The following is a 16,413-nucleotide window of genomic DNA, read 5'->3' as shown; positions in this document are numbered from 1 at the left end:
TGGATGTCAATCAACAGTTCTTCCACAATTGCTACAAACCATGTAAGGGTTTTCTTTTACTGTGTGGTATCTGCCTGAGTTACTGAACCATTCATACTCACACTCTGCTGCGTCCTAATTTTCTGAACCAGGATGAGGTTATTTTTCCTTTTCCTGAAGTAGGTCATAAGCACTTTCCACCTTGACACAGCTTAAACTATCCACTTTCTCTGCTATTTTTTTAGCATCTCTTTCAACCCCCACCCTTACCACAACTCTCACCAGTTTAAGTTACACAGCATCAAGTAGTGCCTGAGAGAATCAAATTCTAGCCTTTAGGTCAGCGATTTTTCTGCCTTCACTACAGACTCGACATGCACATACGAGAGAGTCATTAATGACTTAATTCTCTAGCTCACAGCAATCACTAAAACTTTTACAATTCTCACAATACTCCCAAACAGTGATTTCAACATTAATCAGTTATAACAGCACAGAGAGAATGTAATAAAATAAAAATCAATTGTAAAAAGGAAAAAGATGAAGATCTATAAAGACAAGAATGGAAAGAAAAATTCAAATTTTTAAAATTGTTATCTATAAGAGCAAAATTTTTACTATTAAATAATTACAGTAGAAAAATTTCTCACTGCTTAGGGTTCACATAGCATCAACTGCCACTGTACTCTAAACAAGCAGTTGTCTGCTATACATAGATAATACAAATCAATGTAGTTTCACTTGTTTTGCTGAGCTACTGTTGTAACATATATGAAACTTCCTGGCAGATTAAAACAGTGTGTCAGACCGAAATTCCTACCTTCCAAACTTCACAGAAGCTCTCCTGCGAACCTTGCAGAACTAGCACTCCTGGAAGAAAGGATATTGTGGAGACATAGCATAGCCACAGCCTGGGGGTTGTTTCTAGAATGAAATTTTCACTCTACAGCAGAGTGTGTGCTGATATGAAACTTCCTGGCAGATTAAAACTGTGTGCTGAACCTGTTGTAACATACTTTATGCTGATCTACTGTTGTAACATACTCTTTTTAATCATAATGTTTTCCTGGGTTACTGGTGTTTTCTTTATACTTTTTCAATCCTTGGTGGTCAGTACAGTAATGCCTTACAAAATGGTTGGCCTGTTGCATGAAAAAGTAAATGTAACCAAAAAAGCTAAATATCCATTATTTTTAGCTGCATTCCTTACACTATTTACTGTTCAATATCTGCATGAGGAATTTGCAGTAAAAATGAATCTAATTCTATGAGGTACTTAGCTAACAACTGAGGTATTAATTAGCTTCTTAATCATAGTAGTAAAACTAAAAGTTCTGAAAAATAATATCAAAGGTATTACACTATGAACAACCACATCCAGATACATGTGAAAAATAAAATAAATAGATAGATGCTAAATTAAACATGTTTAGCTGTCAAGAAGACAACGTGTGAAGCCTTCAGTGACTACCATACTAGAATTTTATCGAAAGATTTTTCACATAGCCCGAAGAAATTCTGGTGGTGTGTAAAGGCTGCAAGTGGCAACAAAGTTAGTATCCAGATGTCCACTCACAAGACAGGAACTGAAACTCAGGGTAGCAAAGCAAAAGCATAAATGCTTAACTTCATTTTCAAACATGAGCCCTGAGTTTCTCCTGGTGTATACAAACTGCAGTTTTGCCTTGAAAATGACAGGGTATGCTTCTCGAAATTTTGGTTCTTGTCAACAGCTTCATCTGGCTGCATTCCCATAAGTTATTTAAACTTTTTTTTCAAATGTTCCTTCACAAAGGAGAACCATAGAGTAATGCCCCAAATTAATTCTTGTACCAATGTAAATGTGAGTGAAATAGCTATTAGTGTCAATGGCATTGAGAAACAGTAGAAGTAGTTATAACTGAAAAAAGCTCCAGGGCTTGATGGAACCCCTATCAGATTGTATACTAAATTTGCCACTGAGTTAGCACCTGTTTTGACCATAACATATATCGAAGCGAAATATGGAAAAATAAAAAGGGTTTCTCAATTTAAATACTTGGGGGAAATCAAACAGGACAACTGCCTGGAAAAAACTGCAAACAAATATGCTGTCAAAAAATGGCAACTGCATTCAGATTAACACAAAATATTTATGAGAAAAAATCACTTTCTAAACTCACTAAACTTAGGCATTCAGTTAACTTAGACAAACCTGGATATCTTTATGGAACAGAAACTTTAATTTTAAATAGGAAGAGGGATATTGAAGAATTTCAAAAGAAAGAAAGATTATTTGGAAAATATTAAGCCCCATAATTACTGATGGAGAAATTTGTAGTGAGAAGTAATAAGAAAATAGAAGAAGACACAGACTGCATGGTGACATGAGAAAACAAAGACTTAAATTTTATGGCCACATTAAAAGAATGGCACCCACTAGGTTGACAAATCAAATAGCAGAATTCTATGAAAACAGAAGTAAGGCAAAAACTGAGCCAATTAAATGGATCGCTGCAATTAAGGGGGACCTTAAAGTAGGTAGTATAACAGAGGCAGACGTTATAGATAGAAAAACATATAGACAAAAGGTATTTGATTGGAAAGTTGGTCAGAGGGAAATCAGAAAACAGACTGGAACACTATGGTCTGATGAAACAAAGAGACTTCATTCAGAAAGGATGAAACAAATTTGGACACACAGGAAGTCCTTTCGTCAAAAGCAACATTGATTGACTGTACCGCGCGTGGTTCTACTGGGGCCATTCGTGAATAATAAAGTATACTCAAAATCCCATGAATAAAACACTTCCTCTGTGGTTCCATCCATAAGAAGGGCAGCAGAAGTGATTCATGAAACTACCGTACAATATCCTCGACATCCATTTGTTGTTGAATCTTGGAACACATTCTGAGCTAAAATGTAATGAGGTATCTTGAACAGAATCACCTGCTCCATGCTAATCAGCACGAATTCTGACAACATCAACTGTGCAAAACCCAACTTGTGCTTTTCTCACATTACATAATGAAAGCCAAGGATCAAGGCAGTCAGATCAATGTAGTGGTTCTTGACTTATTTAATACATACCCTTATTATTGAAAGTATTTTTGTATGGTGTTTGAAGTGGCATTTGTGACTGGTTTGAGGATTTCTTAGCGGGGAGATCACAGCATGTTGTCTCTGATAGAGAACTGACAAGATGTAGAAGTAACTTGAGGTACGTCCCAGGGAAGTGTGTTGGGACACTGGCTGTTGATGTTGTGTATTAATGATCTCGTAGACAATATTAATAATAACCTCAGGTATTTTTGCAGATGATGCACGTATCTATGCTGAAGTACTGTCTGAAAAAAGCTGCACAGTTATTCTGTCAGATCTTGATAAAATTTCATAGTTCTGCAATGATTGGTAACTCACTTTAAATGTTCAAAAATGTAATACTGTGTCCTTCGAAAAATGAAAAAAACATAGTATCCTTTAACCACGGTACAGTATCAGTGAGGCACAGTTGGAATCTGTCAACCCACATAAATACTTAACAATTTTTTAGGTATATGAAATAAGAGTCTTGGTCATAAGTAAAGCAAGTGGCAGACTGCAGTTCAGTGGTAGAGTACTACAGAAGTACAATCAGTCTACAACGGACACTCCATTCAAAACACTCATGTGACCCTTAGCAGAATATTGCCCAAATTGTATGAGATCTGTAACAAATAGGACTAACAAGGGATATTGAACGAATACAAAGAAGGGCAACACAAATGGTCACACATTTGTTTAACCTACAGGAGAATGTCATAAAGATGCTGAAAGAACTGAATTGACAGACGCTTGAAGCCAGATGCAGAATGTGATATGACAAACAACTTAAAAAGTTTCTGGAACCAACTTTATGTGATGAATCCGCAAATGTGATACAACTGCCCACATGTTGCTCCTGCAGGGATTGTGAAGACAGGATTAGATTAATTACAGTGTGCACAGAGGCATTTAAGTGAGCCTTCTTCCTGTGCTCCACATGTGAAAGGAATGGAAAAAGCCCTAATAACTGGCACAATGGCAGATACCCTCTGCCATGCACTTCACCTTGGTTTGCAGAGTACAGATACAGATGTGTTAAATGATAAAGAGTTTGATAAAACTCTTATGTTTCCCTTTTCTTCTTGTAAAAAAAAAGTGCAAACACAAAGTAAGTTCCAGTTGTGCCACAATCCACTTGGCCTGGAACACAGAAGGGCACGCAGAGAATAATGGACTAAAGTTGCTTTGATCTGATTTAGTTGTGGCAGTATAAAGGAACTAACCCATTAACATAACTGTTAACCTTAATAAAGTTTTTCAAGTGAATGAGACGCACAAAGAAACCATTCTTTCTGCAACCATCAGAAAAGAATAATCTATTACATGTTCAGCACTCCTACTGATATGTTCTTACCTGTTATATGACATTGCCAGCCACTGTTTATGGAAGACAAGTATGGCAGGACTACGAAAATATTTGTGATTCACTATGACAACTGATGAAACTCAGTCTTTCCTTCTCATCCTGTCCAATAAGCCTTCCCTGACCTGAGGCTCTGGGTGACTTTTCTGAACTCTACCCCTTTTCCTAAACCTCACCAATCCTTTTACCTTCACCCCTCTTCCTTCCTCTTTAACACTTTTGCCAGTAGAAGGAGCCACTGGCTTGCAGACTGTAATACCTTTTATATATGTGTTCTCCTGCCACCACTTGGTGAGTACATTTTTTATGTATACAATTACATTAAAATTACATGTACGTCAGAAATCAAATAGTGAGCCAGTAGTGTTGATGTAGGAAAGCACAGTTGATTACCACCAATACTGACATTTAAATTCTTAAATTGTATTTCAAAGATGTTGCTTGCAAATACAGGAAAGTAATTATAACATCAAGTATAAGCAAACTGTACATGGATGACTGTGTATTGGATAGAGATCTTTAATAAGAAGATGCATCACAAAATCTGACACAGGATTCATCAACCCGAAGACATCACAAAAACAAAAGAAATATAGAGGACACAGCCACATATATCTCAATTCTAAAAATTGTGTACAAAATAACACCATTAACTATGAAAACAATACCTCATCTACTAGGGCTTCTTCCAGTTTCAGCATGTTGTAGATCGTTTCACCAGTTACTTTTCCAAAAATGGTATGTTTATTCTGAAGCTCTGGGGCAGCAGCAAAGGTGAAGAAAAATTGAGAACCATTGTCATCTTTACCAGCATTTGCCATGGCTACCAGACCCCTGCGATTGAATCTTAAACGAGTATGAAATTCATCCTAGAGGAAATAGTTTGCAGTAAGATTACATAAATGCCAAGCAAGAATTACAAGAAAATCAAAAAGGAAGAAAAGGAAAATGACTACATACCTTAAATGGTTGTCCGTATATACTTTCACCACCAGTACCAGTACCTGTTGGATCTCCACCTTGAACTATGAAACCTTTCACCACTCGGTGGAATATAGTGTTGTTGTAGTATCCTTCCAAACACAGTTGAATGAAATTTCGACATGCTTTTGGTGTTTCCTTAGACCATAACTCTATATCGATGTCACCGACTGTTGTCTTCAGCAGGACCTAAAAATGTAAAAATGTTGTGGTCATCTACGTTTCATAAAATACAAAATATTTCTAAAACATATATTAAAAAAACTAGGCATATAGCAACGAGAACACGTGTTCTAAAGAAGAAAGTTCAGATTTAATGCCTTACTGTTAATGAGCTCAGGTTGGACAAGTATGGGGATGGAAATTGTAGACGTCTTTTTCTGGCACTGGCCTTAAGTGTTTAGAGAGAGGGAAAAAAAATAAAAAAAAATAAAATAATAATAATAATTTTGGACAGACCCACTTTTTTTCAGAAGAAAAATTTAGCTGCGCTATCACAATCAAAATTTAAACTAAGTTCTAATGCCAGATACCAACAGGAGGTGACAAAAGGACTGTCTCTCCTGACCGTTCCTATCCACTAGTGGATGAACTAAACTTTTATTAACTAACTAACTAAAGAGTCATAGAAGCCACTGGGTTTCTATGGACCATGTTACTGTCTGTTTAGTCAAACTTCATGCAAAAAAGTGTGGGCAGGAATAAGTGGATTTTTCCCATGGCCTGAAGACATTGCCTGAATTCTCGCTGTCTATCATTCACAAAATTATTTCACCAGGAGCTTACAGGAACCTTCCAGGAACTCGCTCCTCAGAATAGGCCCTACACCAAACATGCTGCTGAGATACGTGAATAGCACAACACCTCCCTCCCATAGAGGTCTCATTCTAGGCGTTAGTGTCAATCTCAGAGCCACGGATCAATGCAAGGAGTTTGCATACTGATCACATGACAACTAGGAAATCATATCACTCCTGTCACTTAGCAGTTAGTCAGTCTTTGAGCAACCTGTAAGATAGTCAGTTGAGAGAGTACCAGACTTTGAGTCACTACTCTCTTTGCAGTATGGTTTCATGAACAGTCCACCCATATTTGCTCCTCATAAAGCAGTCCACCAACATTGTTATCTTGCACGTAGCAATAGTCAACATTCTGTCAGACAGCCCAATGGTAGCAGCTGCAATGCATGGAGCTTACAGTAATGGAGGTTAGAGTAGCTACAACTAAGTTATTTGCCCAAACAAAAAAACTTTTTTTTTCTTTTTGAGTCATCAGTCTTCTGACTGGTTTGATGTGGTCCCCCATGAATTCCTCTACTGCACCGACTTCTTCATCTCAGAGTAGCACTTACCACCTATGTCCTCAATTACTTGCTGGATGTATTCCAATTTCTGTCTTCCTCTTCAGTTTTTGCCCTCTTCAGCTCCCTCTAGTTCCATGGAAGTCATTCCCTGATGCCTTAACAGATGTCCTATCATCCGGTCCCCTCTCCTTGTCACTGTTTTCCTCATATTCCTATCCTCTCCGATTCTGTGGAGGACCTCCTCATTCCTTACCTTATCAGTCCACCTAATTTTCAACATTCGCCTGTAGCAGCACATCTCAAATGCTTTGATTTTCTTCTGTTCCAGTTTTCCCACAGTTCATGTTTCACTATCATACAATGCTGTGCCCCAAACATACATTCTCAAGAATTTATTCCTCAAAGTAAGGTCTATGTTCTTCATTATCGAACGCTTTTCAAGGTCAACAAATCCCATGAACGTGGCTTGATTTTTCTTTAGTTTTGCTTCCATTATCAACCGCAATGTCGGAATTGCCTGTCTGGTGCCTTTACCTTTCCTAAAGCCAAACTGATTGTCACCTGACACATTCTCAATTTTATTTTCCATTCTTCTGTATATTATTCTTGACAGCAACTTGGATGCATGAGCTGTTAAGCTGATTATGGGGTAATTCTCACATTTGTCAGCTCTTGCAGTCTTCAGAATTCTGTGGGTGATATTTTTCTGAAAGCCAGATGGTATGTCACCAGACTCATACACTCTACACACCAATGTGAATAGCCATTTTTCTGCCACTGCCTCTATTGATTTTAGAAATACTGCTGGAATGTTATCTATCCCTTTTGCCTTATTTGATCTTAAGTCCTCCAAAGCTCTCTCATATTCTGATTCTATACTGGATTCCCTATCTTAAATCAACTCCCGTTTCTTCTTCTATCTTGTCAGACAAATCTTCCCCCTCATAGAGGCCTACAATGACTCCTTCCACCTATCCGCTCTCTCCTCTGCATTTCACAATGAAACTCCCGTTGGACTCTTAATGTTACCACCCTTGCTTTAAATTTCACCAAAGGTTGTTTTGACTTTCCTATATGCTGAGTCATTCCTTCCAACAATCTATTCTTTTTCAATTTCTTTACATTTTTTATGCAGCCATTTCATCTTAGCTTCCCTGCATTTCCTATTTGCTTCATTCCCCAGCAATTTGTATTATCCTGAACATTTTTGTACTTCCTCCTTTCATCGATCAGCTGAAGTATTTCTTTTGTTACCTGTGGTCTCCTTGCAGTTACCTTCTTTGTACCTACATTCTTCTTTCCAACTTCTGTGATTGCCCTTTTGCCATTTTTAGAGATGTCCATTCCTCTTCAACTGTACTGCCTAGTACGTCATTCCTTACTGCTGTTTCTATAGCCTTAGAGAACTTCAAGCATCATTCCTTAATACTTCCATATCCTATTTCTTTGCATATTAATTTGTCTTGACTAATCTCTTAAACTTCAGTCTACTCTTCATAACTAATAAATTGTGATCTGAATCTATGTCTGCTCCTGTGCATGCCTTACAGTACAGTATCTGATTTCGGAATCTCTGTCTGGCCATGATGTAATCTAGCTGAAATCTTTCCATATCATGTGGCCTTTTCCAAGTATACCTCCTCCTCTTGTGATTCTAGTAAAAATTTGTTACAGAACTCAATTACCCTTTCTCCTCTCTCATTTCTTGTCCCATGCCCATACTCTCCTGTAACCTTCCTTCTACTCCTTCCCCTACAACTGCATTCCAGTCACCCATGACTATTAGATTTTCATCTTCCTTTACATACTGTATCACCCTTTCAATATCCTCATATACTTTCTCTATCTCTTCATCTACAGCTTGCTATATCGGCATGTATACTGAACTATCACTGTCAGTGGCGGCTTGCTGTTGATTCTGATAAGAACAATCCTACCACGGAACTGTTCACAGTAGAACTCTCTCTGTCCTACCTTCCTATTCATAATAAATTCTACCCATGTTATACCCTGCTGCTGTTGATATTACACTGTACTCATCTGGCCAGAAATCCTTGTCTTCTTTCCATTTCACTTCATTGACCCCTAATATATCTAGATTGAGCCTTTGCATTTCCCTTTTCTGATTTTCTAGCCTCCCTACCTCGTTCAAGCTTCTGACTCATAGAATGTTATCCTTTTGTTGGTTATTCAATCTTTTTCTCATGGTCACTTCCCCTTGGCAGTCCCCTGCTGGAGATCTGGGTAGGGGACTATTCTGGAATCTTTTGCCAATGGAGAGATAATCATGACACTTTTTCAATTACAGGTCACATGTCTTGTGGATACACGGTGTGTGTCTTTAATGCAGTGGTTTCCATTGCCTTCTGCGTCCTCATTCTGTTGATCATTGCTGATTATTCTGCTTTCAAAGGCAGTTTCCCAACCCAAGGGTAAGAGAGTGCCCTGAACCTGTGTATGCTCCTCCACCCTCTTCAAAAAGGCCGTTGGTGGAATGAGCGTAACCTCTTATGCTGAAAATCTTTGGCTGCCAATGCTGATTATTAATCAAAGGCACTAGCCCAACACCACGGTTGGACACAAAACATACACGAGCTTAAAAGATTGGTACAAAAAACTGTGCATGCACCATATCAAGGACCATGCTTACTAATCAGTCACTGTCAGGGCAAAAAGTGCACTTGCCAGGTTTCAAAATAGTTTCACAGCCACTATCCTTTCTAGATTTGGCTCATACCTTCTTAAAATTCCTAAACTCAAAAATTTCTTTGGAAGGATAGGTATTTCGTCATATGTTGTTGTTGTGGTCTTCAGTCCTGAGACTTGTTTGATGCAGCTCTCTATGCTACTCTATTCTGTGCAAGCTTCTTCATCTCCCAGTACTTACTGCAGCCTACATCCTTATGAATCTGCTTAGTGTATTCATCTCTTGGTCTCCCTCTACGATTTTTACCCTCCACGCTGCCCTTCAGTACCAAATTGGTGATCCCTTGATGCCTCAGAACATGTCCTACCAACCGTTCCCTTCTTCTAGTCAAGTTGTGCCACAAACTCCTCTTCTCCCCAATTCCATTCAATACCTCCTCATTAGTTATGTGATTTACCCAGCTAGTCTTCAGCATTCTTCTGTAGCACCACATTTCAAAAGCTTCTATTCTCTTCTTGTCTAAACTATCCATCGCCCATGTTTCACTTCCATACATGGCTACACTCCATACAAATACTTTCAGAAACGACTGCCTAACACTTAAATCTATACTCGGTGTTAACAAATTTCTCTTCTTCAGAAACGCTTTCCTTGCCATTGCAAGTCTACATTTTATATCCTCTCTATTTCGACGATCATCAGTTATTTTGTTCCCCAAATAGCAAAACTACTTTACTACTTTAAGTGTCTCGTTTCCTAATCTAATTCCCTCAGCATCACCCGCCTTAATTCGACTACATTCCATTATCCTCGTTTTGCTTTTGTTGATGTTCATCTTATACCCTCCTTTCAATACACTGTCCATTCCGTTCAACTGCCCTTCCAAGTCCTTTGCTGTCTCTGACAGAATTACAATGGCATCGGCAAACCTCAAAGTTTTTATTTCTTCTCCATGGATTTTAATACCTACTCCGAACTTTTTTTTTGTTTCCTTTACTGCTTGCTCAATATACAGATTGAATAGCATCGGGGAGAGGCTACAACCCTGTCTCACTCCCTTCCCAACCACTGCTTCCCTTTCACGTCCCTCGACTCTTATAACTGCCATCTGGTTTCTGTACAAATTGTAAATAGCCTTTCGCTCCCTGTATTTTACCCCTACCAACTTTAGAATTTAAAAGAGAATATTCCAGTCAACATTGTCAAAAGCTTTCTCTAAGTCTACAAATGCTAGAAATGTAGGTTTGCCTTTCTTTAATCTTTCTTCTAAGATAAGTCGTAGGGTCAGTATTGCCTCACGTGTTCCAACATTTTTACAGAATCCAAACTGATCTTCCCCGAGGTCAGCTTCTACCAGTTTTTCCATTCGTCTGTAAAGAATTCGCGTTAGTATTTTGCAGCTGTGACTTATTAAACTGATAGTTCGGTAATTTTCACATCTGTCAACACCTGCTTTCTTTGGGATTTGAATTATTATATTCTTCTTGAAGTCTGAGGGTATTTCACCTGTCTCATACATCTTGCTCACCAGATGGTAGAGTTTTGTCAGGACTGGCTCTCCCAAGGATGTCAGTAGTTCTAATGGAATGTTGTCTACTCCCGAGGCTTTGTTTCAACTTAGGTCTTTCAGTGCTCTGTTAAACTCTTCAAGCAGTATCATATCTCCCATTTCATCTTCATCTACATCCTCTTCCATTTCCATAATATTGTCCTCAAGAACATCGCCCCTGTATAGACCCTCTATATACTCCTTCCACCTTTCTGGTTTCCCTTCTTTGCTTAGAACTGGGTTTCCATCTGAGCTCTTGATATTCATGCAAGTGGTTCTCTTTTCTCCAAAGGTCTCTTTAATTTTCCTGTAGACAGTATATATCTTACCCCTCGTGAGATAAGCCTCTACATCCTTACATTTGTCCTCTAGCCATCCCTGCTTAGCCATTTTGCACTTCCTGTCGATCTCATTTTTGAGACATTTGTATTCCTTTTTGCCTGCTTCATTTTCTGCATTTTTGTATTTTCTCTTTTCATCAATTAAATTCAATATATCTTCTGTTACCCAAGGATTTCTACTAGCCCTCGTCTTTTTACCTACTTGATCCTCTGCTGCCTTCACTATTTCATTCCTCAAAGCTACCCATTCTTCTTCTACTGTATTTCTTTCCCCCATTCCTGTAAATTGTTCCCTTATGCTCTCCCTGAAACTCTGTACAACCTCTGGTTCTTTCAGTTTATCGAGGTCCCATCTCCTTAAATTCCCACCTTTTTGCAGTTTCTTCAGTTTTAATCTACAGTTCATAACCAATAGATTGTGGTCAGAGTCCACATCTGCCCCTGGAAATGTCTTACAATTTAAAAACCTTGTTCCTAAATCTCTGTCTTACCATTATATAATTTATCTGAAACCTTCTAGTATCTCCAGGGTTCTTCCATGTATACAACTCGTCAAATGTAAGGGTTAAAACAAAAAAGTTACTTGTGTTGAGAATGAATAGTTTGCAAGTTGTAAACAAATTTGGAGTCCTGCTGGGATAAATGCACTGTAGTCAAAGGGCTTATATTGAAAAACCACTGTTTTATAAACAATCAAATATGTGACTCAATGAACCATGTTAGTTGTAAGATAAAATGGCTCTTCATTAAATGATAGATAATATCTTACACATGTATGGTACCTGTTTTTCAGTTTTACAAATACTGTACATGTGTAAGACTGATCACTTTAAGAGAGAGGGGGGAGAGGGGGGGGGGGGAGGAGAGAGAGAGAGAGAGAGAGAGAGAGAGAGAGAGAGAGAGAGAGAGAGAGATGAGGGGGGTGGGAGAGAAAGTGATTGCCACAATATGCCTTAAAACCTTGACCTAAGCAACTTAGGTGCATGCAACATTCATTAAATTGTTACCTAAATTCATGCACAGAACCCTGACTAATTGTATGGATGACCTTTTGCTAGCTTATGAACTAGAATGAAGTGTACTGAAATTGGTAGATTACAAGAACCACACACAGATGAGCGCTCCAGCTGCAGGACAGGGGAAGTGACGTACCAAGACTAGTATTAATAAACTGATCACTGCCTTGGCTGTATTGTTGATTTCATCTTGTTATTAATCACCTTAAGCAGCTCAGTTCCCCATTGATGCAAAACATATGTCTTTACCAGTGATACCGTAATGAGAGTTACGCACTGGAAACTCTGTGTTCTCTGAATGCAGTATCTTACAATTTTGGTTCTCCATTTTTCCACTGTGATCTGCTAGCAAACAGAATGACACTTCACCCCATTTTAGCACTAGCACAAGAATATTGTTTATGATAGACAGAATCATAGCAGATGAGGAGCTTTTGGAACTTATCACATACTGTCTGCTCCAGAAACCTCAGGATAGAAAACAATATTGCATAAAACATATTTTAGCATAATTAGTGGACAGGAAATCCTGTCTACGTACACGCCCTGACAAAAAAAGTGAAGTAAGCAGAAGCAGACGATGAAATGGAATGAAAGTTCATGGGTAGAGAGGGTATGTGATATTATTTCAGTGACCGAGTCACATTTACAATGAACTTGGCAGAGTGATACCACTTATCAGTATGACATGCGCCCCCTCTGGCCAGGACCAATTTTATTGTAAAGAGCATCGTGAAATGAGTCTATCCTCTCCTGAGGCAAGGTAACCTACAGCTGTTGTAACTGACCCTTGATATCCTAGATACTGGCACTGGGATGAAGATGACGCCCTAGCTGATGCCATCAAAGGCAGATCTGGGAATCTTGCTGGCCAAGGGAGTACCTTAATATCACACAGACAGTTCATAGAGTCACATGCAACATGTAAATAATCATTGTCCTGTCAAAAAATGGCACCATGATACACATATAAAAAAAAAGTTTTTGCATCACCTTGGTTCCGAGAGTTCCAGAACCTGTACAGAAAATTGGAACAGAGATCAACATAAACATCATTTCCGCCCTTTTTATTGCTCGTGAAAACCACACATTGCATGTTGTACTACCATACAGTGAGACCTTCTGAGGTGGTGGTCCAGATTGCTGTACACACAGGTATCTCTAGTACCCAGTAGCATGTCCTCTCGCATTGATGCATGCCTGTATTCGTCGTGGTATACTATCCACAAGTTCATCAAAGCACTGTTGGTCCAGATTGTGCCACTCCTCAATGGCGATACAGCGTAGATCCCTCACAGTGGTTGGTGGGCCACATTGTCCATAAACAGCCATTTGCAATCCATCGCAGGCATGTTCGATAGGGTTCATGTCTGGTGAATATGCTGGCCACTCTAGTTGAGCGATGTCGTCATCCTGAAGGAAGTCATTCACATGATGTGCACGGTGGGGGTGCGAATTGTCGTTCATGAAAACGAATGACTCCCCAATACGCTGCCGATATGGTTGCACTATCAGTCAGAGAATGGCATTCATGTATCGTACAGCCGTTACGGTTGCCTTCTGTGACCACCAGTTGCGTACATCAGCCCCACATAATGCCACCCCAAAACATTAGGGAACCTCCATCTTGCTGCACTCGATGGACAGTGTGTCCCAATTTAGAAGCTGATCCCAGCTCGATCATCTTCAACTTTGATAAAATTTGTACAGAATGTACCTGGGGGCCCTACATGAACTTATACAAAGTTCAAAGTTTCAGGCTCACCTATAACTTGGTTGAGGCGCTAGAGCCATTTTCGTTAAGACCACTTTTACAGAGACCAAAATGTCATGAAGAAATTGTCAAGTTTGGCATTCCTCTGTTCCTAATGTAAAAGAAATAGACTCTTGCTTCTGGGTATAGTGGTACAACTTCGTGTGCTCTACACACACGAATGTTGCAAGTAGAGTTCAGAAAGCAATGCATTTGGCATAATCTCAGTTCAAAGTGGGCAACAAATCATGTCACGAGAAATTTGCCCCATAGTTTAACGAGGAATAAGTAGTGGAGAAAGTGTGCTATGGAACTGGTCTTTTGCCAAACTACTGTCTGTCTGGGTGTTTAGTATATCACAAATTTTGGCCAGGCTTGTGTGTTTAATTTCTGTGCTACCAACCTGTAAATTTGCTAAAAAACATGAATGTATCAAAAAATACCGGTGTCCAAAGTCATGTATCTCAAAATGGACACCTACCACATTACATTCATTAACACCATTCAACAGAGCACATTTCATTCTATTAGAAAAACTTATTTTCATTTTGGTGTCTCTTTGTGTAAGGTGCAAAAAATTTGCCTAAACTCTTGACTTTTTTGGTAATTCGGAAAATCCTTGTGTTGGTCCAGTGTGGTTATGCCACTAACAATCTCAAGACTGGTAACCCCATTGCCAAGGGGCCATGCCCGATAGCCATGCAAGGTCAGCCATGGATGGGTTTCTTTACTGCAGGTTCCCAAGACTGAAAGTGGGTGTCTAGCAGGTTCCCACGCTGGAATGCGAATATCTAGCAGGTTCCCAACTCTGAATGTGGGTATCCAGCAGGTTCCAAAGCCTTTTTAGGGTCTCTCTGTGGTTCTCAAGCCATAAGACAGAATTCTTCAATTGTTAAATGTTTTAAATTTTTTGCTGATGTCCAAAACTATTGCTTCCGGCAAACTGTATTTCCGCCCCATCATTGAAGCAGCTGGGACTGGTATGACTGTTGCTCTGGGAGCCAGCATATGTCTCTTCTAGTAGGCCAATGAAATGATTGAGCAGTGCCATGAGGATGCATGAAATTAATCAAGGTATCTTTTTCTTCACATGAAACTTCACAGATATTTCCTATCCACCATTTTCCCTCATAAACGCAAGCAACATACTGGCCAGGCTGTAGTTCATTAATGGCAACATGTTTAGTAGCAGCTTTAGCATGTTGGTTAACATTTGCTATAAAGGACAATGTATCATTTGATACTCTGTGAATCTTAAGTCACTTTTCACCAATAGGCACAAAATGGTGATGGTCTCTTGTACCAGACACTGTACATCCATCCTCAACTCAAAACGTTTCTCTTGATCAATTTTTGCATCTCCAATAATTTCTTTTTAATATAAATAAATTCAATGTCACGAACATTTTTTTGAAATATTCAAACAGATCAGTTGGTGTTAAGATTTGGTTGTCAATTGGGCGTTGAAGGCAAGCTCTTGCTGCTAAACTCTTAACTGTGCCCCCAATTCCTTCACAAGGTGATTTCCCATGGCTTGTTCTGAAAAAATTCCATTTTGCAGTAATGTCAAAATCTTTTTGATGATGGCAAAGATTTAGGAAGCTCTTACAATTTTTGTACTGTGCTGCAGAACCATCGGTAAAATAATGTACGCTTAATTTCTTTAAAAATGCACTTAAGGGATTTGATCAAGTATGTTAAAAACACATGCACTGCAACTGTGTCATGTCGGAGGCAATCAATGATTATGCAGTAGCTGACACTCTTTAGGTCTTCAATACCTTTGTAGCAAATGACAAATGGATATATTGTAGCTTGACTATTTTCCCAATGGAATCCCTACACTGTGTCTTGGCCAATAAAGGAGTAATTTTCTGCGAAATCCATTAATATAATCAATTCTCCTGGTTTGAGACCTTCTTTACTGAACTGCAAATGCTTGCTCTGATGCTAAGCAATGTAGTGGTGAGTAGAAAGGGCCAACAGTTTTGTAACTAATAGTTCAATGAATTCTTCAACTGTCATTCCTCTGGTTTCCAGTGTATCTCTATCAGTGTGAGTCCATTGTTTGAACTGAATTGTATCCTCAGGATCAATATCTGCAAAAGTGCTTTCCAAATATTCATTTAGAGCTTCTGTTCCTGGACATACTTCACAGCGATGAAGCATGCAATCCTTTATTTCCAAATTACAGGCAATTTTGCTCAGTAAAATTTTGTAATCTTCTTTTATTGGGCTATGTGCCAACATTAGTTTCACATTTTGATCTATTGTGCAGACACAAACTGAATGTGAACCAGCTGTGCCTACAGTCACACACCACTTTGACCTTAATTCACAAAATTTGGAAAATCCAATTTCTGGTCCATTTTTATTGCGGTACGCAACAAACATTTCTTTTAAGTTGCTCAGTAATA

The 16,413-nt window shown here is 38.9% G+C and overlaps 1 protein-coding gene across 1 annotated transcript in view; it reads right to left on the bottom strand.

Annotated features, from left to right (window-relative positions):
* LOC124615297 (spliceosome-associated protein CWC27 homolog) overlaps window positions 1–16,413 on the bottom strand; it is a 122,634-nt gene that overhangs the window by 75,710 nt on the left and 30,511 nt on the right. Inside the window, exons 2-3 of the mRNA XM_047143083.1 lie at window positions 5,367–5,576; window positions 5,075–5,275 (exon numbers count right to left, since the gene is read on the bottom strand). Of these exons, the coding sequence (XP_046999039.1) occupies window positions 5,075–5,275; window positions 5,367–5,576 (411 nt within the window). The remainder of the gene's footprint in view (window positions 1–5,074; window positions 5,276–5,366; window positions 5,577–16,413) is intronic.

Source organism: Schistocerca americana, chromosome 5, assembly GCF_021461395.2.
Source record: "Schistocerca americana isolate TAMUIC-IGC-003095 chromosome 5, iqSchAmer2.1, whole genome shotgun sequence".
Classification (NCBI taxonomy): Eukaryota; Metazoa; Arthropoda; class Insecta; order Orthoptera; family Acrididae; genus Schistocerca; species Schistocerca americana.
The sequence above is the reverse complement of the archived record's forward strand: the minus strand, read 5'-3'. Positions and strand labels throughout refer to the sequence as shown.